This window comes from Mytilus edulis, chromosome 2 (assembly GCF_963676685.1).
Source record: "Mytilus edulis chromosome 2, xbMytEdul2.2, whole genome shotgun sequence".
In the NCBI taxonomy this organism is placed as follows: domain Eukaryota; kingdom Metazoa; phylum Mollusca; class Bivalvia; order Mytilida; family Mytilidae; genus Mytilus; species Mytilus edulis.
Window position 1 is genome coordinate 58,346,155 of NC_092345.1, and position 26,010 is coordinate 58,372,164.

A 26,010-nucleotide genomic window follows, 5' to 3' on the forward strand; every position below is an offset into this window, starting at 1 on the left:
TCATATGCTACTATGTACAAGTTCTGCTTCTTTTGCTAGGGAAAAGAATACACCCCGCTTGTCTTTTAGTAATGAACTTGGTGTACCATACTGTGCTATACAGCCTTGGTCCATTACCAATATTCTGAAAAATAGTGAAATTATGTGCTGTAGAGGATCAAAGAAACCAGATTATTTAATTTCACTTTTAGGTATATTGATGATTTTCTTTCCATAAACAATTCGAAATTTCTGATTGGGTTCCATTAAAATATCCCCCAGAACAAGTAATTAAAGAAACAACAAACACGGCTTCCTCCGCCTCATTTTTAGACTTATATCTCGGATTTGACTTACACAGTCATCTCAGTACAAGAATCTATGACAAACGAGACGATTTTAATTTTGAAATTATAGATTTCCCCCACCTCAGTAGCACTATACCAACTTCACCTGCATATGGGATATATTTCCCAACTTATTCGATATTCAAGAGCTTGCAGCTCCTACTCAGACTTTGTAAAACGTCATCAGTATCTGAGTATAAAGTTGATGAACCAGGGGTATGTCAAGGAACGTCTCGTCCTTTTCTAAACAAAATTCATCGGAAGGTACCACGACCTTGTTGATAAATATTCCGTATCAACTTCACAAATAATACATGATGGTCTTGATGTATAGATTCTGTGTATTGATGTTTTTTAGCATCTTAACAACGTGTTATATTGTTCCTTCGTTTGTCTTTGTTCTATTATTAATATTACTATTACTGTTGGATTGTTTTATTTGATATCTATTTAACGTGGCTAGGTACTTAAACATCCCGTCAATGTGTTTATATTATCTTTCATTTTTTGCTGGTGTGTTTTGTATATGCGACTTTTTGTGTTTCTTTGGTTCTTATAACGTGACTCTGTGCTTTAAAAGATCCCGTCAGTATGATATTGTTATATTATATGTCATTATGATATATTTCTATTAAGCATTAGAAAATACGTTGAACCACAAACGTCAAAAGTATTCAATCGCGTAGTGGAATGAACAATTTGTGGATTCTTATAAATTCTTTATAACTTTTGGACTATTTTAAATCTCGGTCTATTTCTGAAATTAATTCTTACATACTTTTGATTTTTTAACCCTGTATGCTAACATTGCCTATGTGAAATTTTAAAATTGTTTGTATATACATTGAACGACAAATATATGTGACGCAACAATTGTCTGACGTCAGACACGCGAATCAAGGAATGTGTTTAAATTTTGTAGATGGATGTTTTTGTGTTCTGTTAAATTGTTCATTATAAAATTGTTACACGATGAGGACTGTTGTACTCATATTTTGACTATTTTATTTATCATGTCTGTTTAGTTCACGCCTCATTGTAAATATAACGGAATTTGATGAGACTGTCATCAAAGTGAGAGGTTTAGCGCTTTAAAACCAGGTTTAATCCACCATTTTCTACATTTGAAAATACCTGTACCATGTCAGGAATATGACAGTCTTCGTTTTTTATGTGTTTTGTCATTTGATTTTGCAATGCAATTATGGACTTGTCGATTAGATTTTCCTCTGAGTTCAGTATTTTTGTGATTTTACTTTTTTTTTTTGTATAATAAGTTATTTAAAGGATCATTATTTTTTAATAGTTATGTTTATTTTATCTCATATAGTTAAGCTTTTAACATTCTTGTGTAGTGCAAATAACAATACAACTGAAGATCTTGAAAATAACACAAGAGCGTAATAAGAATTATTAACAAGTTTAGGAGTACTTTCTTTCTTAAAATATTTCAAGCATTATGTATACAAATTTTAACTATAAACCAATTGAATTACAAAGTGAATGATTTTTAGGCATTAGGTTCTCATCTTTATACATAATGGCTGTATATGGAGGGTACGTCATGCTTTTTGAAGGATGCATAGCTTCCTTAAAAATTTTAGCCTGATTCATGTGCGCGTGCATTACCGTGTGATGTATAATGTTTACATCACTCATCAACTTCCATTGGAAAACTTATAGCAGGGTATCAAAAGTTACCAATAGCAGTACAATATGAACACATATATCTTCAAAATACATGAGTTACAAATTTAGTCTGCTGTATTTTTTCATTCATTGTTAAACATAAATTCAAGACGAAAATGCCATATTAGTGAGATTTTAACTAGGTTTGTAACAACCCACGTGACATATAAGTTTTTCAGTTTAAAAAGACAATTAAATATTTAAATTTAGAATGGAAATGGGGAATGTGTCAAAAAGACAACAACACGACCATAGAACAGACAACAGCCGAAGGCCACCAATAGGTCTTTAATGCAGCGAGAACCTAGAATTAAAAATCATACATGACTAACAAAGGTCAGAGGCTCCTGACTACGGACAGACGCAAAATGCGGCGGGTGTTAAACATGTTTTTTTGAGATCTCAACCCTCCCCCTATATCTCTAGCCAATGTAGAAAACAAGAGAAGTCCGGGTCCGATGTCAGAAGAGGTAACAAAAGAAAATAAACAAAATAACAATAATACATAAAAAAAACAGACTACTAGCAGTTACTGACATGCCAGCTCCAGGCCCAATTAAACTGATTGAAAGATTATATCTTCATCATATGAATATCAGACACAATCCATCCCGTTAGGGGTTTAGTATTATATCATCATAAAATATTATGAGAAGAACATAACCCGTGTTATACCAACAACTGGTTTTAAAATAAACGTGTTTAATTCCGATGCTAAGACCCTATAAGTGAATCAATATTAAAGCCAAAATTTTCAATCTTTAAGGACCTGACAACAGTATTTTTTATCATAAATTATTGTATAAAGCTTCCCCTAATGGATATAGATTTCAAGATCGAGGAAAGGGCAGTGGTCATTGTTACTATTAGCGTTATATAACGTAAGTTGAGCAGGAGATATATTTTTAGTATACATACTGAAGTCGTCAGTATTGAGAGCCAATATATCATCTAAATATCTAAAAGTATTGTTAAATTTTTGTATCAGATGTTGTTTCGATGGGTCTTTGCTGATTTTGCTCATAAATTGTATCTCCTAGCAATACAAAAACAGGTCTGCAATAAGTGGTGCACAATAAAAATTACATAACCCAATTACATATATAAAGTTAATGTATTATTAGTTTTATTATAATTCTCTGTTATAGAATATTGAATGGGTACCTATCATAGTCCATTATTGTGTTTATTCGATGTGCAATGGACAGTACTGTACATTCAGCAAACTGTGTTCTTATCGTTTGTTGGATCAACTCATCTGTTTCCATGTCAACCGCTGCTGTAGCTTCATCAAGGATCAATATCTTACGTTTATGCAGAAGTGTTCTAGCCAAGCATAGTAGCTGCCTTTGACCTACACTGTTAAAAGATTAAAAGTTAACACAATTTGTTTGAGGACTAAAACTATTATACAGAAAGTAGATGTCACTATCAAATGCGATATATACAAAACAGCGGATATGTTATTTTTTCTTTCAATATTACTCAGACATTATTTTAACTACACTATAAAATTCTAGTTTTTCACTATAATGGTACCAGTAACTTTGACCTCTCGTTGTTCGGATTGTAGTATTTGAATAAAAAGGACATAAGAAAAACAATTAAATCAGTTGCGTTTGCCTTTATGATTTGCAGCCTTTACGATTGTTTGAACAAAACAGTCTGGATACATGTAAATGACAATTTCAGCTATGACCCATGTGCATTTACATGTTTATTAACAAATGAAAAAGAAGAGAACAACAAATATAGATTTCAAGACAAAATAAACATAGATTTTAAAAATTAATACTAGTATGTGAAATCAAAAAGTAGGAAACAAAAGATAACTGACCAATAATATTCCCACATTCATGAATATAGATACCCTGATGAACTTTATCGACAGATAAACATTATACCGCAATATAAAAAAACTCGAGTGTAAATGGTTGACTGGTGTTACAACAAGAAAACATTATACAATAGAATTTCAAATACATTTAGAAATATCTGCAATTGCACTGATTTCTATCATATACTTAATATTTTTGAATATCTCATTGCAATTCATATTACATGCCATATATTACGCTGTCTACGTCATATAGTGCCTAGCTGAATTCGTCTCATTGACAATAATGCCATGTCGTCTAATTTTGAAAATAATATCTGTCATTTGTATCGCATGCTTTGCCAACCATCCATCGATATCAACTGGCAAGCCTTCTTAATTCTGGCTGATATAGAACTCCCGGGTTGATATAGAATGTGGTTTGGATTTTGTAATGTCCTTATGTACATCTATATATCAATTTATTACCTGAGATTTCCACCACTTTCTCCGAGTTCTGTTTCCAGACATTGATTTTGATTTGCAATATAATCTTTTAGATGTGCACATTCTAGAGCTTTCCATATCTGTTCATCGCTAAACTCGTTCTTTGGATCTAAATTTTCACGAAGTGATTCTGAAAATATCACAGGATCCTGACCGAGATAGAAAAAAAAGATATAATTATATTGCTATTAAATTAAAACTAAATGCGGCAAACTTACACAGTGTGCACTATAAATTGATAATTTGAATTAAAAATGTTCCTAAACTCATTTAGAATAATTCAAAATGATGTTGTAGCACTACTAAATGTATCAATAAAATAATGAATTTAAAACATAATTCATTCCATTATCAGGAGATAGTTTTGTTAGGCATTACTGTTATTCGTTTTCGTTAATATTCTCAGCTTTAAATTAATTCACAGCATTTCACTCGATGGCTCAAAATAGGAAAATTGATTTGAAGTAGTGTAATTTGAAAATTAAAGAGTGTTTTAATTATCGTCATTTATTTTACAAATAACAGCTAGTTAATAACATTTAAAAATGTTTTTTTTAAATGTGCACTTAAGAAAACAAAGAAATAAATGTAATAATGTATATAAGGAAGATAATTATCAAACCTAAAATATTCGTATATTTGAGATAAAATATGATATAAACACTAAATGAATTGTACGTGTCGAATTTCAGGATAAAAGTCTACCAAACCCGCTTCAAGCCGAAAATTGTGCATGCCAAGGATGTATAAAAAGTAGCTTCTGTATATCAACAAAAAACACCTATACATAATAGCCAAATGTATCTAAGATAAATGTTGTCTTAAACAGTACGATAAAATCTGTCGAAGGAGTAATGGCCTGTTTTTGTCATAGAAAACTAAGTTTTTTTACACTATTTCGTATTTGTATAGCATGTATGAAAATGCGTAAAACCAAAAAATGCAAACGTATAAACCTATTCTTTTTATGTAATGAAGTTGCAGTTGCGTAATTATATGCGACTATGTCAAGAACATGCATCTTTGTTTTGTGTGGATACATTGTGGGCATCAAAGAAATAAAAATAGGTATGTAGAAACTTTATATTGTAAAACTATTTACAGTATCTCAACAAATATAAAGTTGTTTCTTCTGTGTGTACTATTTTTTCCGCTCTAAAATATACTTTACTATTGATATTATGCCAGGAAAATCAAGAACTTTTACAGAATTACCAATTCTATTTTTTTATTCAAACGTAAAGTAAAATACGCAACGACAGCAGGGGCGAATAATTATGTACATTTATAGTATTTATTTACATACAGAATTAATACTGTTAATTGTTTTAATGTCTCTGTAGTGGTCTCTGGAAGTGGTCAGTAGGTCAGATTTGTTTAAACTTGGTTGATCGATACATTGTTGAAATTAGATAACACTTTTTAACGTATAGAGTAATTCAGCTTATATGACCTGTGCTAGCGTTGATTTCATCTTTCTTGTTTACTAGTCATTGTTCTTGCAGAATAAACACAAATTAACGTGCATGTGCAATGTGTACGCGTCCTTAAAAGTTCAGCTTTAGATTTAATCAAACAATCTGTGGTAAATATTAATTCCCACCGAATACCTCCCTTTGTTTTAACTTTAGAACTACATATGTAAAGATGTTTCTTTAGTGGGAAAGATTTTCTGACGTACTTTGCTATCCTTGTCCTTTACTCAATTAGTTAAATTTTAGTTTATGTAAATTCGTATGATTTATTAATTTTGATTGCATATTGATTATGAATATTTTTGTTTGTAAATTTTTGTGTTTTTTGTTGTTTTTTTTTTGTTTTTTTTTGCATTTTATGATTTTGAATACAAGCTCTTTTTTCATCAAATATTTTTATATACTATACAGCGAAACAAGCACATATTCATGCAGTAGTCATAATGTGATGCCATGGGTACTTATCACATGTGAATTTTTATTTTATTTTTAACACCGTTATCTCAGTATTGTAAGAGCAAAATTAAGACCACGATTGTTAATTTTAAAATGTTGATTTTATATTTGGACAAAATATAGTGGCTTGCTGCACTTAATCCTATACGTTTCATTGTCATTTTGTCGTCTGTGTGTTTTCTTTTCTTTTAAACGCTTAGGAATATCATTAATGTTGGCACAATTTTAAATTTAACCATATCAGTGTTATAAAATGGCGCTGAGGGTTATATTATACTACTACTTGGTAATGAAGAGTTGACAATGGGAAAACTGAAACCGTCACATTTGTCATATATCGTACCTTTAACTTCGGCGACATTTACTAACCGGTTTTGAAGTCTCGTAAATCGAGTAAGATGAAGTGTTGGTACAAAAAAACTGAGGCAAACATATAAACGAAACAGACCATGTGCGCCGACTAGACAGGGTGAAAGTTTCCTGATGCGCATGCATCAACCGCCATTTGAATCAACAGATTGAAAATGTCTCAATCGGAAAAAAATACAGAATCGATTAAACTACAAATCAGACGACTATACTGATGCATTAATCGATCTTAGATTGAAATTTGTTTCAAAAGAATATTAAGCGGACCTGCTAGTCTTGGAAGTACCATAATATGCAAGCTACAGCTAGGTATATATGTTTTAAATGTAAGTTATTAATAAAGCTGATCGTGACGCTTCACAATTTGGCTTTCACTTGTTCCCTGGTTGATGGATTTGTAACAGCTCTATAACAATACCATAGTAATACTTCTTCATCGTTTTATTCTATTATTTACCTGGGGTAAAATGGAAATTTTCGACCTTAGATCATGTAGGCCAATGTCGTCTATTTTTATCCCATCAATCACAATATGTCCATTTGATTTTTCAATAAGGCGGAAAATCGACAAAGTTAATGACGATTTCCCTGCACCTGTTCGCCCAACAACTCCAATCTGTAAGGGAATTTATTGAAATATCAATTATAACGTAGTAGCATGAGCTACACGACAGATACAACATGTGGAGCACAATCTGCTTACCATTCCGCAGCACCTCAGATAACCTTCATTTGTGACTCCATTTGTCGATGTGTCTTATTTTTTTGTAGCAATAGTTATCAAAGGTACCAGGATTATAAATTAGTACGACAGACGTTGTCAGATTATTTTAGATTGATGAGTTTGAATGTTTCTCTGTTATCTTTCGCACCTCTTTTACAACTTTTACAACACTGTTTTTCTTAGATTGCAGATGGGATTTTATATCATAATGAGTCGTTGGTGTTAACTTAAAATTATGTTTTTAACCAGCTGCCAAACAGTCTTTTAATACCAATGAGGACAAAATGAAACTGAGAAAGGTTATGTCCTTCAAACATTCGATATTCCATCAATCTAAGCTATTATGAAATATAATGACTTTGCTTTTCTCATAACATTTTTTTGTAACAAGTGCCATGTACCTTTTCTCCTCCTTTGATGTCAAAGTATATTCGATTTAAAACGAGGTCAAGTCCAGATCTATATCGTGTACTGTAATCGTCAAACTGTAAACGTCCTGTATCAGGCCAATGTTCTGGAGGTCTTTTTGCATTTATCCATTCTGCCTTAAAACATACAAGTGATGAATTCTTGAGGAATTAATGAAAGAGTAGTGACGATCAATTGTACCAAAAGCAATACAATAAGAATTGCATTATAATCTATATATTGGAAAATACAAACATGATTTTTTTTAGGTGAATTGGTGAGCTACAAATGCTATGCATATCGAGCATTGTGTATCAATGGTGTAATGGTGTTACTATAGGTGTCAGAAGAAATCAGTATGATTTATAGTTTACTATCAAAAACAAGTATCGAAGATGTAAAGACTAGGAAAAATGCTTTTAAAATATACATGGACTCATTGTGTTTGATTGTTTGATTTTACCCACACATTTCTTTCCATTTGGAGTTCTGTATTTTTGTTTTACTTTGTTATCATTGAGATATTTATTTTACTTAAATATTTCCTGGTAAAAGGGACATAATCAATAGTTTAGTCGACCATTTTAAATAAGTACGTCTAATGCTACAATCGATCAATTTAGAAAAACAAAGGTCGGCTCTACGGAAGACGTTAATAGAAGAAATAAGAAATCGAATGAATTAGTGATAAATAATATCGTTATGATATCATACTAAATAATATACTTATAAAAAATAAGGGTATAATTGTACCCCATGATAAAAGTAATTGTACATATATTTCTCAATTAAATTTGAAGAATTGCTTCAGCAGAGTGATCTGACTTTTGTTATCAACTGCTTCCGTTTTATATCAACTGCTTCCGGTTATTATCGTTATTACTGCTTTTCTATAACGTTATCGCTTGACATTTCGACGTAATTCGGCAAAATCCGGAAAATACACCTCAATGGTAGGGTTTTTTTGGTTAAACATTACATAGTTGGATGAAAATATATTAGGAATCAGTAAAATATATTATCAAAAAATACAAATCAAATATTACAACAAATTCATTTTTTAAAGTTTTAAAATAGTGTTTGTCTGCAGGTCTTCTGCTGAAGTATATGATAAAAAGAACATAACATGTCATTTTTCATAGCAGACCTCTTATCATCCCATGGTCAAAATCATCCCTCGAGGCTGTCGACACTTATCGGGCTTATATCATGACCTAAGGCTGATAATGGGGCTGATATGAAAAATGCCATGTTATAATCTATATTTATCATTTCTAACAAAAAATGAACAACATCAGACACAGTATCATATCTAACACCATGTTATGTCAGACAAAATGATGCAGTTTTTCGTGTGCGATCAGACTGTTCTAACATTGATGTAAGCATTTATATAAGCCAATAAAAAACACAATTTGAAGCATTGCATGTTTAAGATGAATTGCATTTAATTCACCAGTATTAGATTATTAATATTTAAGCGTTAAATTATATTAATAACTAGGTTAACAATACTAAATATTTACCTCTGGTTCAAGGTGGGTAAATTCATCTATTCTCTCTATTGAGATCAAATCCATTTGAAGAAAACTTAGAACCTGTATAACTGCATTCATTGTCATCATTATCTTTTAAAAAAAACTTATATTTGTAAATCAAATTTAACTTGTAGAATCGGAAATAGAACAAAATATAGCTTATGTCAGCTTACGGTACTGACATGACTAAAAAGCTTAGTTTTTGACAGTACATTTTCGTATAAAATTATGTAATTTAAATCGCATTAAGATTACAAAAACTCAATGACAGTAGCTTTTTACGGAGCCCCGCTAGGGACATGCAAAGAAAAAAAAATATATTGTGCGCACAAAATAATATATTGTGCGCACAAAATAATATATTGTGCGCACAAAATAACATATTGTGCACACAACTTAAATATATTGTGCGCACAAAATAATATATTGTGCGCACAACTTAAATATATTGTGCGCACAACTTAAATATATTGTGCGCACAAAATAATATCGTGTGCGCACAAAATAATATCTTGTGCGCACAACTTACATATATTGTGCGCTCAATTTAAATATATTGTGCGCACAACATAATATATTGTGCGCACAACTTAAATATATTGTGCGCACAAAATAATATCGTGTGCGCACAAAATAATATCTTGTGCACACAACATAATATATTGTGCGCTCAATTTAAATATATTGTGCGCACAACATAATATACTGTGCGCACAATATAATATAATGTGCGCACGACATAATATAATGTGCGCACAAAATGTTATTCAAATTCATTCAGCGCTGATGGTACGGCGACTGATATCTTCTCTTAAAAGTGAAAGAATGGAGAAATACATAAGGGTTTATTTCGAAATGGGACTCGATTATATGGAAATACTGGCACTTTTAGCAAAACATCATCACTACATTATTTCTTATCGACACCTGAAACGAATATTGAAGAAGCTACGTTTATTTCGCCGAAAACACTACACGCCACTTGAAGATGTCGTTGCTTTTATCAAAGACAACATTAAAGGATCTGGAAGGTTTCATGGTTATCGCTGGATGTTTATGAAGTGTAGACAAGCAGGTATAACTATACAAAAAGAGTATGTGCGAATTATAATGCAAATTATAAACCCTGAAGGAGTTGAAATGCGACGAAAAGGTCGATTACATAGGAGAGAATATTGTTCGAAAGGGCCAAACTTTATATGGCATTTGGATTCCTATGATAAACTTAAACCTTTTGGAATATGCATAAATGGATGCATAGATGGCTTTTCTAGACTGATAATATGGTTGGAGGCAGGACAGACTAGTAGTGACCCTCGGGTTATTTCTGGGTATTTTGTCAAAGCTATTCTTCGGAAGGGAGGACCTATGGTGATAAGAGGAGATCTTGGTACCGAAAATAGTAAGGTCGCTGAAATGCAGTCTTTTTTACGACGCAATGATAATGATACGTATGCTCGAAATAACAGTGCGTTTCTTTACGGCACAAGCCAACATAACCAACGAATTGAATCATGGTGGGGAATTTATAGAAAAGAAAACTCACAGTTTTGGATGACATTTTTTAAAGATATAAAAGAGGATGGATTATTTTCAGGAGATCATCTTCATAAAAACTTGATAAGGTTCTGTTTCCTGAGACTGATTCAGGTACTTATTTTCGAACAAAATTATCCTTCCTATTTCCCTATTTTAACGCTAATATAATTAGTACTATATAGACCAAGCAAAACAAAGGAAAATTGTTTACGTCCACAGTTAATGTAATTGTGGATAAATAAAAAGAAGTCATAATAGTGACTTATGTACCCATCAATGCATGGGCATAGACCAAATAAACGCCCTTTAAACTTCTATCCGCCCTCATGTCCGATTTTAATGCTTCAACTTAAGTCCGTTTATCTGTTCATTTATACCTTTTTAAGGCTAGCCATTTGTTTTAAACTTCAATATTTGTTTGTTTAACTGTTATTATACATAAGAATTAAACCTCTCTGAAAAACAAATCAAATGTCATTACAAGGCAGATTAGTACTCCCGACATGAAATTCATTTATAGTGAGGAAATTAATTGTTTTTATTTGAGAAAAAAAACACTGTAAAGAAATGTATATACTATAGCATATATTTCTGTTTATTTACGTTAAGCAGACAACAGCTTAACTGCTTTATAAAGCTATCATAAAATTCTTTTCACTTAGATAATAATTGTGAACTAAAGACTATAATACGAACATATTTTGTGCAATAAAAATGTTATCCAAATTTTACAATGTCAACATCAGCCTTAAAATATATGCTTTAATATCATACATAATGTCACCTTCGAAAATATTCGTACCATTTCATGTCTTTGCATATAAGGTGTTTTATACACGAAAATTCATCGACTGAAACCTGAAACTAATTATTTATTTTCAATTCCAGAAAGAACTTTTAGAGGTTGTAAGTATTTGGAACGCCCATAAAATCAGAAAAAATAATAAACAACATGGTGTGTATGGACGACCGTATGTACTCTACTCGGTTCCTGAAGTGTACGGAACAAGTGATTATGTTACTAGCCCTGACATCGATGAAGTTGAAATTTGTTTAGAGCAATCTACGTATTGTAGTCTACCATGCGATGCAGACATTTACGATCTCGCAAACTTATACATGGAAGAATTAGGACATAGTTTACCAACAGATGCTTTTGAAGCTGCCACTTTGTATCGGTGTTTACTGGAACGATTTGAAACGGACTTAGCATTACAGTGATATCACTATCAAACTTATGTAGACTTCGATATTATGATTATTTTTTCTCTGGTAACATGTAAAATTTTAAATTATATTTGTGTTTATGCATTTTACTTTATGTCTGGTTTCGTTATAGTCCGAGATTACTCTGACGTCCAACGGCTTTTTTGCCAGACAAGCGACCGTCCCACGGCCCCATCTTGTCTGGCAAAACAGCCGTTGTACGTCAGAGTAATCTCGGACTAGTTTCGTTAATGTTGATTGACACAAGACTGACATGCTGCTCAATTTACGACATTAATTTTGTTATGCCACGTCGACGATATATTTAAGATGGTTATTATATTCAAAAGTCTTGGGTCCGTCCGTCTCTTTTTAGAATAAATGTTTTTAGTCATAGTAGTTTATGTGATATAGATACAATGGATAAGCGTTGATTCTTGAAAAAGAAACCATGAGCTCGCAGGTTATAAAGTCTTCAACTGAAATAAATTCTGTGGTTTCTCTGAAGATGTCATCGGCAAAGTGTAACATATATAAAGTTAGCCAAATCGAATTAATACTTAGTTCACATATCAAAAGATTACTTTTATGTTTGATCATGTACGTAAAAGTACGAGTTTGACCCACAACTTACTGTTCATCAGTAGTGAAATGTGACTGTGTGATCAGTCGAAGGAGTTTACCATAAATGCTCACAACAAGGTAAAACTGAGTACATATATAATTCAGAAGATGAAATATGAGTGCCAATGAGACAACTCTCCATCCATGTCACAATTTATTAAAAGTTAAAAATTATAGGTTTAGATACGGTCTTCATCACGGAGCGTTGGCTCACATCGAATAGCAAACTTTAAAGGTTCTCAAAATGACTAGTGTAAGACAACTTAAACAGGAAAATCAACTGTCTAATCTATAAAGAAAACTAGGATCACTTATGATAACATCAACAAACGACACTCAACAGGATCCTGAACAGCATTCTAATTATGATGAAAACTTTGTAAGAATTGTGTGAAATGTTTCAGGTCATGTTTTAGTTTCATTCTGGTTAATATGACAGATATTACAATAGGTCACAAGTATCTATTTTTTTTTATCGATCTACGATAAATTTGTACAAAAGTTGTCAGTATACATTTTGAAACTGTAACAAAGCAATTTAGGAACAGTCAATGAAAATATATACCTCAGTAGTATATTTTGAATCAAAATATACAATTATGAATCGTTTTTCCCCAAATATGGTCCCTTTTGGTTCATCATTTATTCGAATAGTTTTGGTGCGATTGATCGCGATCAATGAGACAAATTAACTGCATATCCATCCTATCCCATAAAAAGAAAAAATCAACGAAACCAATTTTGACAGACGTTTATCGATGCAAGCCTTTAATTGCGGAATCCTGACTTTAAGCAGGCAAACATAAAATGTCACAGTTTAAACATGTTTATGAACGAGCAATCATCCACACAACTGTGACAAAACTGAATCAGCACAAAACAAGAATAACTTGTTGAAAACGGATTTATTTATGAAATGAAAAAAGGCACAGAACTTGTAATAAATAAACCCAATAAAGTACTGAAAACTAGTTTAAATTCAATTGCAAAAAATGGAAATCATTTTCCCTAGTCTAAGATATTATTAATAAGCATACACAGATATAATGAAAAAACAAGAGTGGCTATATTTTTATACCTTATGATGTCTGCTCTATGGTCGGGTTGCTGTCGCTTTGACACATTTCCTTTCTCAATTTTATTTATAAGATATTTTACATATAAATCACAAAAAGTTAACTTTGCAGGACCACTGAACCAGGATCCCTTACCGAAAAATCAGCCTTCTGGCAAACTGTTGGTGCCGCAAACACTGCGGTACGGTTGTTGCAAATAGTTTGCCGTAACTTCACCACGACTTTTTACCATGCAAACGAAGGTTACAGCAGAACTGCCGCTAAGTTTTATAGCCTTACATAGTTTGTGATGAATTTCTGGCGACTATTTGTGGTGAACCTCCGGCAAACTTTGATCTATAGCCTGATAAAGTTTGTGGCGAACTTCTGGGAATTTTTGTGGTAAATCTCCGGCAAACTTTTAAAGCCTTAACAATTGTATAGTTTGCGGTGAACTTCTGACAAAACAAATGATAATGATGCCTTATGACCACCTTTCTGTTGATTCTTTTTCAAAACTGCACTTCTTATTCAAAATGATGCACATGAGGATCAACATTTAATTAATTATTATGACCAAAATTATTATTATGCAAAAACTGTCTAAATTAACTTACAAAGAGATGATCAATGATGAATGGCCTGTTCCAGGAACTAATCAATCATATATAACATCCGTTTACTTTTTACATGAAAACACCAACATTAAAACTTCCCTCCTATTTCAAATTCAAAGAAGCAGCAAGTCTGACTTTAGTACATGGAGCATGCTCAGTATGCGGCGAAGGATTGCTTTAAAGTTTGTTTACAAAGTTCCTTCAAATTTAAGAAAGTTAAGAGTTTGCGGCAACATTGCGGCAACTTTTACATATATTTGCCGGAAGGTCGCTGCTAGTGGCGAACACTGGTGAACAACTTTCAGGTCTTCTTGCAGCAATGTTTCTCTTTTCATAAGGGATAATGAGAACAAGGTCAGATGCCTGCCAGTTGGAAACCTTGGGTAAAATCATTCCATACAACCAAATATAGAGGGCCTATTATCACGAAAACATAACAGTCTAACACAAGGATCTTGCTAGATATGCATACACCAAATATAGTCATCCTTTTTCTTATAAAAAGAGAGAAATTAACATAAATAGTTTCCAAGTAGTCACTTTAATTCGTACATAGGTGTATGTCCAGACTACTCAGTGAACAATATTTTCTATGTAGCCAAGTTCGTCGCTTGTTGTTAGCAAATGCGTGTAAAAGAACTTAAATTTTACTTTTATTTTATCATACTATTGCTTGTATTTGTCTGGAGTGTCATTATGATAAAATAGGGTTCGTCTTCACCGTTTGACCAATCCATGTACTTTTCTACATTGGCTAGATGTATAGGGGGAGGGTTGAGATCTAATAAACATGTTTAACCCCGCCGCAATTTTGCGCCTGTCCCAAGTCAGGAGCCTCTGGCCTTTATTAGTCTTGTATGATTTTTAATTTTAGTTTCTTGTGTATAATTCGGAGTTTAGTATGACGTCCATTATCACTGTACTAGTATACATATTTTTTAGGGGCCATCTGAATGACACCTACGGGTGCGTGAATTCTCGCTACATTGAAGACTCATTGGTGTGCTTCGGCTGTTGTCTGCTCTATGGTCGGGTTGTTGTCGCTTTGACACATTCACCATTTCCTTTCTCAATTTTTACTTTTGTTTACCCTTACGACCCATGTTCCCGCTTTATAATATTTCTGTTGTATTTGAGTAAGGCCTGACTATTGTAACCGAAGTCCTTTCATGTTTAGGATAAGGTAAGTTAAGCTCCTGTTGCCTATTTTCAGTGAACTTGTAACCTTAGATCCCAAACAGCGTCAAGCAAAAGGCAACATTTACCGGAGACACAAGCTTCTGTAACAGAAGTATAAATACAAGTGCAATCAAGGGTTCTGCAACCAGGGTATTCACATTCAAAAAATGGCCAGAGAAAATCAAAAGTGTCACCATATAAATAGTACACATTGAATATGTTTATTTCACAAGACAAGACAAGACAAGACAAGACAAGACAAGACAAGACAAGACAAGACAACAAGATATATATATATATATATATATACATGAATCTAAAACACACTTTCATGTTTGTTGTCTAGTTATTAAAAAAAAACCATACATATATCTTACTGAAATTATTTATTTCAAATTTAATAAAGTATTCAAATATGTTGAAATTATAAACAATCACAAAAGTTGCATTTCAGCAACCATTCATTAAAAATTAACAATGCAAAACTCTTTAATCAGTAAAATCTTTTCTTTCTCTTAAGCTGTATTTCACCAAAAAAATACTCTTCTTTGTCATACCTTGCTTGTAAGCTCTTGTTTGTTTATTTTACATTCATGAAATAACAACAAAGTGTATGTTTGAGTATGAAACAAACTGAAAATACTGAACATGACCACTCAATGATTTTTCCACTTGTGATTATGTTAATTAATGCAATAATCATACAATGTTTATAAAAACATACACATACACAAGTGCTTAACATGCTGTTAAATTCACCACATGAACAAATGACTGCTGGTCAACGTCCAAATTATTTTAGGAGAACAAGGTCTACACAAATCAAAAATTGTGAAAAATCTCTCAAATAAAATATAAAAAAAGTATACAAAAGTCAAGTTAATCCAACTTCCTTATTTAAGGGTACTCTGTATAGCTAATAATGAAGTTGCACTTCAGCAACAAACAGTTTTATAACAAAATTAAAACTGTATGAACTAAAAAATGAGTTGCATTTCAGCTACTTACATGACTAATAAAAAACAATTGAAATCTCAATAAAAATGTTAAATCTTAATATCTAATAAGTTGTGTATTTCACAAAAAAGGACTTAAATGAACAAAACCACTATCTTATTTCCATTCATCATGAGCTTCATATCATGCCTAATTTGTAGGTTCTTAGGCTAGTTTCTTTTATTGTCATGTGAAAAAAACCAGGAAATACTGAACATGATATTGATACAAAGGCAATCAATGATAAAATCCTGCTGCTGATTTTACCTGGTTTGATGTAAATCAATGCAATTATACAATGTCCATTACCCATACAGAAGTATTTAAAATGTTGTTGAATTCGCTACGGTAAATAGTATAATTTTCATAATTTCTTGGTATTCTGAGAACACGACCACATGTATGGGCTATTGGTCGACGCCCAAAACCATCAAGAACTACAAATTCAACAGTGATTGTATCCTTTCCATCCAAAATTAAATCAGATCCAGTGCAAAATCTAAGAAATTTTTTCAACAATACTTTATCAAGTTCTCTAACATACCGCTGAAGGTGGTTCATAACTTCACGTTCCAAATTAGACAAATTATCTGAAAAATGCAGCATTTTGGTAACTTTGCGATTGCTGGGTTCCATTTTACTGTATATTTCTGTCAAATTCTCATAAGAAAGAGACTGTCCGAGTTGAGATAATATCTTGGCCCAAGCATCAGTTATAAAGTTGCACTCCTGAACCATTTCCTTGTGTGCGATTTCTAGCAAAATACGCGTAATGCTTTCTTTTGTGACTGCAGACCTGCAGCTATGGTTCTCTAAAGCTTCTATAAGTTCATCATTTTCAACTGACTCGTAATCTTTTAAAGCAGTGGAAAATAAGGTTTTGTCTTCCTCAGTGATAAAACAAAGAAAATTTTCCATTAAATCTGACTTAAACTTTCCATACATTGCATTTTCCATAACAATTATGGAAAGTCCAATGGGCAAGTAATTGGCTATCTGCCATCCTTTAAATATAATTCTGCCAATGGACAGCCACTGCTCCTCTTGAAAATCGTGTCTTATTGTAGGGACTTTCTGTGAATTTCCAATGCAACAATTGTCCATAAACTCATTCCAAAATTCAGTAAGGCAATCTCTAAAAATTCCTTCCCCTACCCCTTCTTCTGCTTTTCCAGTTGGCAATATCATACTGACATCAAAAAATGTAGCATACATTATTGTTGGATCTGAAAATATTTTCATCATTTCTATCATTAAATTTCCTCTATGAACCCTAATTTTCACAGAATGGAATGGATCAAGAAATAATTGTTCATTATTTATTAATCCAGGACCATCGGTGATTATTCCAAGACTATTAGTGATTATTCCAGGATCATTGGCGATATAACTATTCTCTGGCTGACTGTCAGATTGAGTGTGGATATCATTCAAAGGAATTGTTGAGTCATAGATATCATCAATATCAGCCAATACAGGTCCAAACTGAATTTCATCATCACTGCACATGTTCAAACTGGTATGCTCATTATAAGAACTATGAGAACTGTTATTTTCATGGTTTTCTAACCTCAACAGCTGTGAAACACTTTTTTGGTCTTCATTTTCTTTGGTCCTTGTTGTTGAATTCTTTTCTTGTTCAGTGTTATCCCTTTCTTTAGGTACAGTTAGTAAATAAAACCTTAACAGCCTCATTTTGCTTCGGTCATAAATATTCTCTACAGACAAATCTAAATTAGCTGACTGGCGTTTAAAGTCCATGATGTCAACCACAAAATTTTCAATCTTACCCCTGGGTGATATTCCTTCTGGAAAGTAAAGTTTTAAAGCTGTTTCTTTTATGGCACTCACTAGAGTATCTTTATCAACAATAAGATGTCTCGTCCCCCCTCCAGTTGGCCCGCGAACTTGTTTCATCCTATCCCCTTCTTTCATCAGCCAACCAAGTTCTATACGCCTTTCACTTTTTGCTGCATGATCATTTCCAATATTCTTGGAAGTAGAAGGATTGTCATCACTATCACTTGAGCTTTCATCTATATCTTTTTTTGTTTTAAACAAGTTTCTTTTTGATGATGGATGGAGTCTTTTTCTTATCTTTTGTAATAGTGTCTTCTTTTTTTTGGACTTTGAACCTGTACCACCCTGGTTCTTACAAAAATCTTTCACAGCTATCCTGTCCCCATAGATAGGGATGTACTTTGTCAGTTCATCATCAGACAATAATAATATCACTTGACAATCAATCTGAAAATATCAAAGAGACAAATGTTGATATAAGAGCTTGTATCATTTTGTTTGTACAACAGATGTATGTCAATATACAACAGAGCCTAAAATTGCTCACCTTGCAATTTACACTTTCTATTTACAACAATATTAACTAGAGGCTGTTAAGAGCCTATGTCGCTCACCTTGGTCTATGTGCATATTCAACAAAGGACACAGATGGATTCATGACAAAATTGTGTTTTGGTGATGGTGATGTTTTTGTAGATCTTTACTTTACTGAACATTCTTGCTACTTACTATTTTCTCTATCTATAATAAACTTGTCCCATTAGTTACAGAGGAAAATATTTTGTAAAAATTTACCAAATTAATGAAAATTGTTAAAAATTGACTATAAAGGGCAGTAACTCCTTAAGGGGTCAACTGACCATTTTAGTCATGTTGACTTATTTGTAGATCTTACTTTGCTGAGCATTGTTGCTGTTTACAGTTTATCTCTATCTATACTAATACTATATAGTACATGTATTCAAGGTAATAACAAAAAAATGCAAAATTTCTTTAAAATTACCAATTGGGGGCAGCAACCCAACAACCAGTTGTCCAATTCATCTGAAAATTACTAAGTGGATATGTATTGACTTGACAAACGATTTAACCCCTTGACAGATTTGCTCTATTAAAGTGCTTTGGTTTTTGAGTTATAAGCTAAAAACTGCATTTCCCCCCGATGTTCTATTTCTAGCCATGGTGGCCATCTCGGGTCACCTGACACATTTTTTTAACTAGATACCCTAATGATGATTGTGGCCAAGTTTGATTTAAATTGGCCCAGTAGTTTCAGAGGAGAAGATTTTTGTAAAAGTTAAAGACGACGGACGACGACAGACAACGACGGACGCAAAGTGATGGGAAAAGCTCACTTGGCCCTTTGGGCCAGGTGAGCTAAAAATATGGTTAAACATAGATTTGAGGAGAACAGCTTGACATAAGTATAATTTTTTTTATGTATGCAGATTTTAATAATATATGTTGCCTTTTTAAAAAAAAAAGCTGTTTGAAAACATTTTATTTCTAATTTCAGTCTTTCCTTTGTTAGTACGACTTTGACCATGACATTTGATTGATGGATGGTGGTTTTAAAAACATGGCATCCAGATGCATATTCATAGTCTTTTTCTTATAAATTGTAATATATTCAAATTCATGCTTACCTTATCTTCCTCTACCTTGTCTACAGGAATGTTTCTTTCTTTTAAAAATTCTATCAGGGAGACCATTTTTCTTTATAATTTCTATCAAAGATACAATCAATAATTAATTCTTATCAAAATACATTCATTTTGCAATAAAAATGTTTTTTTTAAACTGTGAGGGCTACAGTAACAATACTGTTTTGCTACTAATTTTTGATACACAATAGGTTCTGTCTATTGCATCAACTCCTGAACATGCTGGATAGCTTTAAATTTGACAATATACATAGATGTTTATTTACTGAATAATGTTAATTTTAGTTTATGACATGTGTAAAATAAAATTGAGAATGAAAAAAGGAAATTTGTCAAAGAGACAGCAACCTGATGCGAACAGAGAGCAGAAAACAGGTGAAGGCCACCAACAGATCATCATCACAGCAAGGCAATGCTTTGGCTGGCCCCTAAACAAAAACATGTACACATTTAGGGACGAAATCAAAAGATCAATGTAAGATTAAAAACTTAATTCAAATAGTTTGGGGGTGGGGGGTTGAACTGCTGCAAGATTTGGTTATCCGATATTGATTTTTACATATCCATATGGGTCAATCATTTTTTCTCAAATTAAGTTAATAGGGGGGTAGGGGGGTCAGCGAAAAAACTATTTGAATTAAGTTTTTTATCCTTCATTGAACTTTTGATGTCGTCCCTTAGTGATAAACGACATCATACTATAAACATCAACATACATGTATACATGAACTAAAATTAAAAATCATAAAAGACTAATTATTAATAAAGGCCACATTTAATGATTCAATATCAATTTTATATTGTTTTACTTTTTTAACCAGATACAGTAAGTGGTGTCATATATGCTACTTATTTATATACAATGTTTTGCTAAGTAAGCATACCCATACTTGGATGATGATCAAATTGAAGCGTTTAAGTAATGAGGGGTGAAGCCGGACCATGCATACATTTTCTGCTCAGTTTAGATCAAATTTTGGTGGCCAAGGTGTTTTTTGAGATTATACCAATTTGTACAAAAATATGGAGAATAATTCAACTATTGGTCAAATTCAGTCTGCCTCCTAGTTTATAGACATACACATGATGTGACATAAATCACCTTCTTCGTTCGATTGTACGATCTTTGACTTTGGGATCAGATTATATTGCGTTCCAAAGATGGGTGGGGAAAGGAACGATTATCGTCGCGGTGGTAACTTCAATATTTTTTTGTAAGATGTCCCCGGGTGTGAATGTGCCATTTCTCCATTTAAAATATACCCATCTTTCTATATATATAATACATTAAAATTGTGTATCCATATTATTTATACTGAAAGAAACAGAGATTGATCTGAAATATATATATATATATATATATATGTAATTTTATTAACCAACTAAGAGTATGTTGGATGTGTACGGATTCAGTGTTTAGTCTTAGAGGCATGATTTTTTATAAGTTGTTAGTGGCTTTGAACTAGCTGTCAGATAACTGCGAATACTCTCAGATCTGTTCATAATGTCTTTTTGTGTCGGGATGTATAAATACCCGGCCACGTCCACTTGTATTTTGTGTCTATCTGATGAGTTCAGCCTTTTTCAACTGATTTTTATAGTTCGTTCTTATGTTGTACTGTTATACCACTGATCCAGGTTAGGGGGAGGGTTGGGATCCCGCTAACACAGGGGCGGATGCAGGAATTTTCGAAAGGGGGGTTGCTAACCCAGGGCAAAAGGGGGGGGGGGGGGGTGCAGGGGGTGCAAAACATATGTCCCGATACAAATGCATTGATCGGCAAAAATAAAGGGGGGGTGCGCACCCCCGGAACCCCCCCCCTGGATCCGCCACTGTAACATGTTTAACCCCGCCACATTATTTATGTATGTGCCTGTCCCAAGTCAGGGATCCAGAGGGGGGGTTCCGGAGGTTGGAACCTCCCCCTTTTTGTGGACGATCAATGCATTTGAATGGGGACATGTAATTGGACCCCCCCCCCCCCCCCCTTTGTCCTGGGTTAGGAACTCCCCTTTTTAAAATGGCTGGATCCGCCCCTGCTGTAATTCAGTGGTTGTCGTTTGTTTATGTGTTACATATTTGTTTTTCGTTCATTTTTTCTTAAATGAGGCCGTTAGTTTTCTCGTTTCAATTGTTTTACATTGTCTTATCGGGGCCTTTTATACGCGGCTGACTATGCAGTATGGGCTTTGCTCATTGTTGAAGGTCGTACGGTGACCTATAGTTGTTAATGTTTGTGTCATTTTGGTCTTTTGTGGATAGTTGTCTCATTGGCAATCATACCACATCTTCTTTTTTATAAGTACATTATTGCCAAAAATTACTGCCAGTTTATTAAAAACCCTAACTGGGCTGCTTAGTACAGACAAACTGGGCATTAATACAGGGGCATAACAGAAAAAACAGGGCAATTACAGAAAAACACATACACTTTTGTTCAGTTGGTTAATAAATGTATTAAAAAATGGGTGTTTTTATCACGGGGGGGGGGGGGGGGGTCAACTTCCTATTATTGGGTATACGGGGATGTGCCAAAAATATGGGTCATAATTTTGCGAGATTTTATATAAAATGACCCTCCTTTTTAATGACATCCTATATAAAAATGCATTTACGTTTGATAACTGTATATTGATTTGGGGAATGAATTTCATATCATATATAAAGATGCTATTGAGAATGTCAATTCATATATAAAAAATTAAGGGTAGATAGTATATTTATGAATTATGAGTGATGATGAGTTAGTGCTTATATAAGCATGGGTCTTAAGGTAATGACGTTGCTAACGTAAAATGTTATTTTCGCGACGTCAAACTGTGACTTATCGGGAAAAGATGCATTTTTCGACTGATTTTTATCATTCAAATTGATTTAATTTGAAAACGAGTTCATGGACCCCTATTTTTCAAAACAGCCATTTGTTTCATTTTGCAGGGAAATGATGTGAACCAAATTTTATAAAACTGTAAATAGAGATTTTTTTTTAATTTCAATAAACATGCAGCAAAAAATGACGTATTTTCCCCTATTCATGAACATTTGATAAATATGAGTTATTTCTGAATAAAAAATGCATAATTTTTTAGGATACTTATAAAATACAGAAATTACCGATAATTTAACCAAAAAAAATTTGTGACACAGACATTAACAACTATAGGTCACCTTACGGCCTTCAACAATGAGCAAAGCCAATACCGCATATAGTCAGCTATAAGAGGCCCCGATAAGATAGCCATTTCAAAAAAGAAAGTACCCCCACCCTTTCCCATTTCCGAAAACCACTATATAGAATACCTTTTATTGTTTTGAATAAAAAAAGAAGCTTACCTTACATACATAAACCATTTTGTAAACCTTTTTCAAATTAGTCTTCTTGAACACATGGTAATGTCAGCTTGAGCTTTATTCTTCAAACGTGTGGAGCAACATGCAGTTATCTGTTCCTACTTATTTTGTGCGCACATTATATTATGTCGTACGCACATTATATTATATTGTGCGCACAGTATATTATGTTGTGCGCACAATATATTTAAATTGAGCGCACAATATATTATGTTGTGTGCACAAGATATTATTTTGTGCGCACACGATATTATTTTGTGCGCACAATATATTTAAGTTGTGCGCACAATATATTATGTTGTGCGCACAATATATTTAAATTGAGCGCACAATATATTTAAGTTGTGCGCACAAGATATTATTTTGTGCGCACACGATATTATTTTGTGCGCACAATATATTTAAGTTGTGCGCACAATATATTTAAGTTGTGCGCACAATATATTATGTTGTGCGCACAATATATTATTTTGTGCGCACAATATATTTTTTTTTCTTTGCATGTCCCTAGCGGGGCTCCGTAGCTTTTAGATGTACTGCTAAAATACTATTGATCTTTATGTCCTCAAAACATAATTACATTACCTCTTTTGAAATCTATATGCGTTCAAAATGTTAAATATTTTGTTTAATCAATATAACCGTTAGATAAGCGCTTTTAGTCTGTAACAATTTGTATCAGATCATTTTTTCAAAAGATTTTTACTATAACATAGTATTAGTTGGTTCAATGTCTTTATCAAGGTCGACATGTCACACATGGAGCTATTAGATCCGCATCCTTGTGGGTCCGTATAGAAAATCCCTTTTTTTCACAGATGCGTGATATGTCGAAAAGTCCGTGTCAAGATTGACTGCAAAATCATTTTCGGTTGTTTTTTTTTTTTTTTTTTTTGGCAGAAACGTCTTGAACCGTTACTTTCTTTCCGAGACGTAGGGATCGATACAATTTGCCTACAATTTGTTTTACAGAGGACCATCATAAACTATTACCTCCCTTTAATAACATTGGAGTCGAAACCAGTTTTTCCTTGAATGATCGTTTCAAGTAGAACTCATGATGGACATGCTAACTAAAGTCATTAAGCAATTGTTGTTTACGACGAGAAGACTTTGCGATCGAACAATAGACAAAAATATGTTTCAATCGACATCTTGGTTATCTACGAGAACAGCGTAGAGGAGTGACTTGTCAAGAGAGTTTGCCCCTACTTTGATCTCCAATCACCTCATATGGCAAACTTTAGGGAACTTTGCTTATTTGCATAGCAGTCATTCTGCTCTGTCATGACGACTGCCATTACAATAGGATTATATATGCCCCTTATATAAAAATGCCAATTCCTATATCGAAACAACAATTTTTCTGCATATAGGTGAATTGTTTTTATGATTCTGTCCGTGTACAAACGAACATTGTTTACTTTGAAATCATTCGGCCTTTTTAGTTTGAAAATCATCGGAAGCGTAACCAGGTGGTAACCGTAGTATAATTGCTATATAAAATGACGAAAAATCGTAAAAAAGCAAAATTCAAAACACTAATTAAGGTGCAAGAAAATGTTGTTCATTATTTTTCCGCATATAGGGAAACACCTTGTAGGTTGAATATTAAAGTTGGATAACTTTTTAAGCTACCTGCTTTCTTACGTTTTTCAAATTTTCTCAAATTTTAAGCATTTTCCCTCAGAATTACACAATATTTTTGTAAATATCCGCCAAAAGAAGTTTTCAAAGACACGTTAGTTTTAGATCCATGACGGAAAATGACTGGATTATCCGCAATTTGATATAACTTATAATTCCAATCTTAAACTAAGGGAAGTAATTCAATCAAAAGGGCCAAAGTCACGTGGTGCAAATCATATGAATAGAGTACCTTTGATTTTGTCATATCTACATTCTTAAAATTCACAAGGTTAGAGCCTGTAGGAGAATGGTTGCGTCGCAATTACAATAGTTGATTCCCTGCTTCTTAATGTCAATCCAAAGGACCTAATATACGTACGCAACACGTTTATGTTTGTAGTTTCGGCAAACATTAATTGAATGTCTTTGATTCTGGTACCTTTAGATCAAATTAATCCGTTATTGAGTTACTTACGCAGAATTTCAGTTATTACGTGATCCCTTCAAGTCAGTGTGCGGACGTGAAAGAGATAAATGTTTACAGAATTGAGATTGTTCTCCAGTTCTTACCTTAGATGTTTTGGTTACGTTTAAAGTTTGGCATAATTGACCTGTCTATTGTTAATAGTGTGCCTAATGGGTTTTTGTTCAAAACATTTGCAATGGAAGAATTCTAGTTCTAATATCAGCATGATTTGTAGGGAATTTGGTATTTTTATAAATCCTATTTTGTAATACATTGAGCTTTGTGCTTCCTTATAATTGTATAGATTTATTTGGTTATATGCATTTATTAATAACCAACCGAAAAAATTGTTATTGTAGTTTCATACCTGCATTGCATATGAAAGAGATAATCCTACATCAGCACCACTAAGGTTTTCAGACAAGACCGCAAATAAAGCAGCAGCGAAAACAACTAGGTTCCCAAAACTCTGTATTCGAACGCCTATCCATCTATAAATACAACTTTTTTGTCAATAGGTACAAAGAAGATCCGAAATAATCCGAAATATTGATAAATTTGATGTAAACAAAAGC

At 33.0% G+C, this 26,010-nt stretch overlaps 2 protein-coding genes across 2 annotated transcripts; both read right to left on the reverse strand.

The window, feature by feature from the left end:
- LOC139510931 (multidrug resistance-associated protein 1-like) lies at positions 1-25,874 on the reverse strand. The gene is made up of 7 exons (XM_071297483.1): positions 25,803-25,874; positions 9,297-9,398; positions 7,764-7,907; positions 7,096-7,254; positions 4,321-4,487; positions 3,180-3,374; positions 1-124 (listed from the first exon to the last, which is right to left on the reverse strand). The coding sequence occupies exons 1-7, from the start codon at positions 25,806-25,808 to the stop codon at positions 1-3; spliced, it is 897 nt and encodes a 298-aa protein (XP_071153584.1). The 5' UTR covers positions 25,809-25,874.
- Positions 15,900-20,116, reverse strand: LOC139512514 (uncharacterized). The gene is made up of 2 exons (XM_071300172.1): positions 19,971-20,116; positions 15,900-18,771 (listed from the first exon to the last, which is right to left on the reverse strand). The coding sequence occupies exons 1-2, from the start codon at positions 20,034-20,036 to the stop codon at positions 16,816-16,818; spliced, it is 2,022 nt and encodes a 673-aa protein (XP_071156273.1). The 5' UTR covers positions 20,037-20,116; the 3' UTR covers positions 15,900-16,815.
- Positions 25,875-26,010: the final 136 nt, after the last annotated feature.

Bases quoted from the DNA above. Each gene is read 5' to 3' on its own strand.
- LOC139510931 (XM_071297483.1), bottom strand. The intron at 4,488-7,095 runs GTAAATAATAGA...TATCTCGGTCAG, and splicing joins AAATTTCCATTTTACCCCAG to GATCCTGTGATATTTTCAGA. The intron at 125-3,179 runs GTACCCATTCAA...ACTATTTTTCAG, and splicing joins ACAATAATGGACTATGATAG to AATATTGGTAATGGACCAAG.
- LOC139512514 (XM_071300172.1), bottom strand. From the start codon at position 20,036: ATGGTCTCCCTGATAGAATTTTTAAAAGAAAGAAACATTCCTGTAGAC. The intron at 18,772-19,970 runs GTAAGCATGAAT...TGATATTTTCAG, and splicing joins ACAAGGTAGAGGAAGATAAG to ATTGATTGTCAAGTGATATT.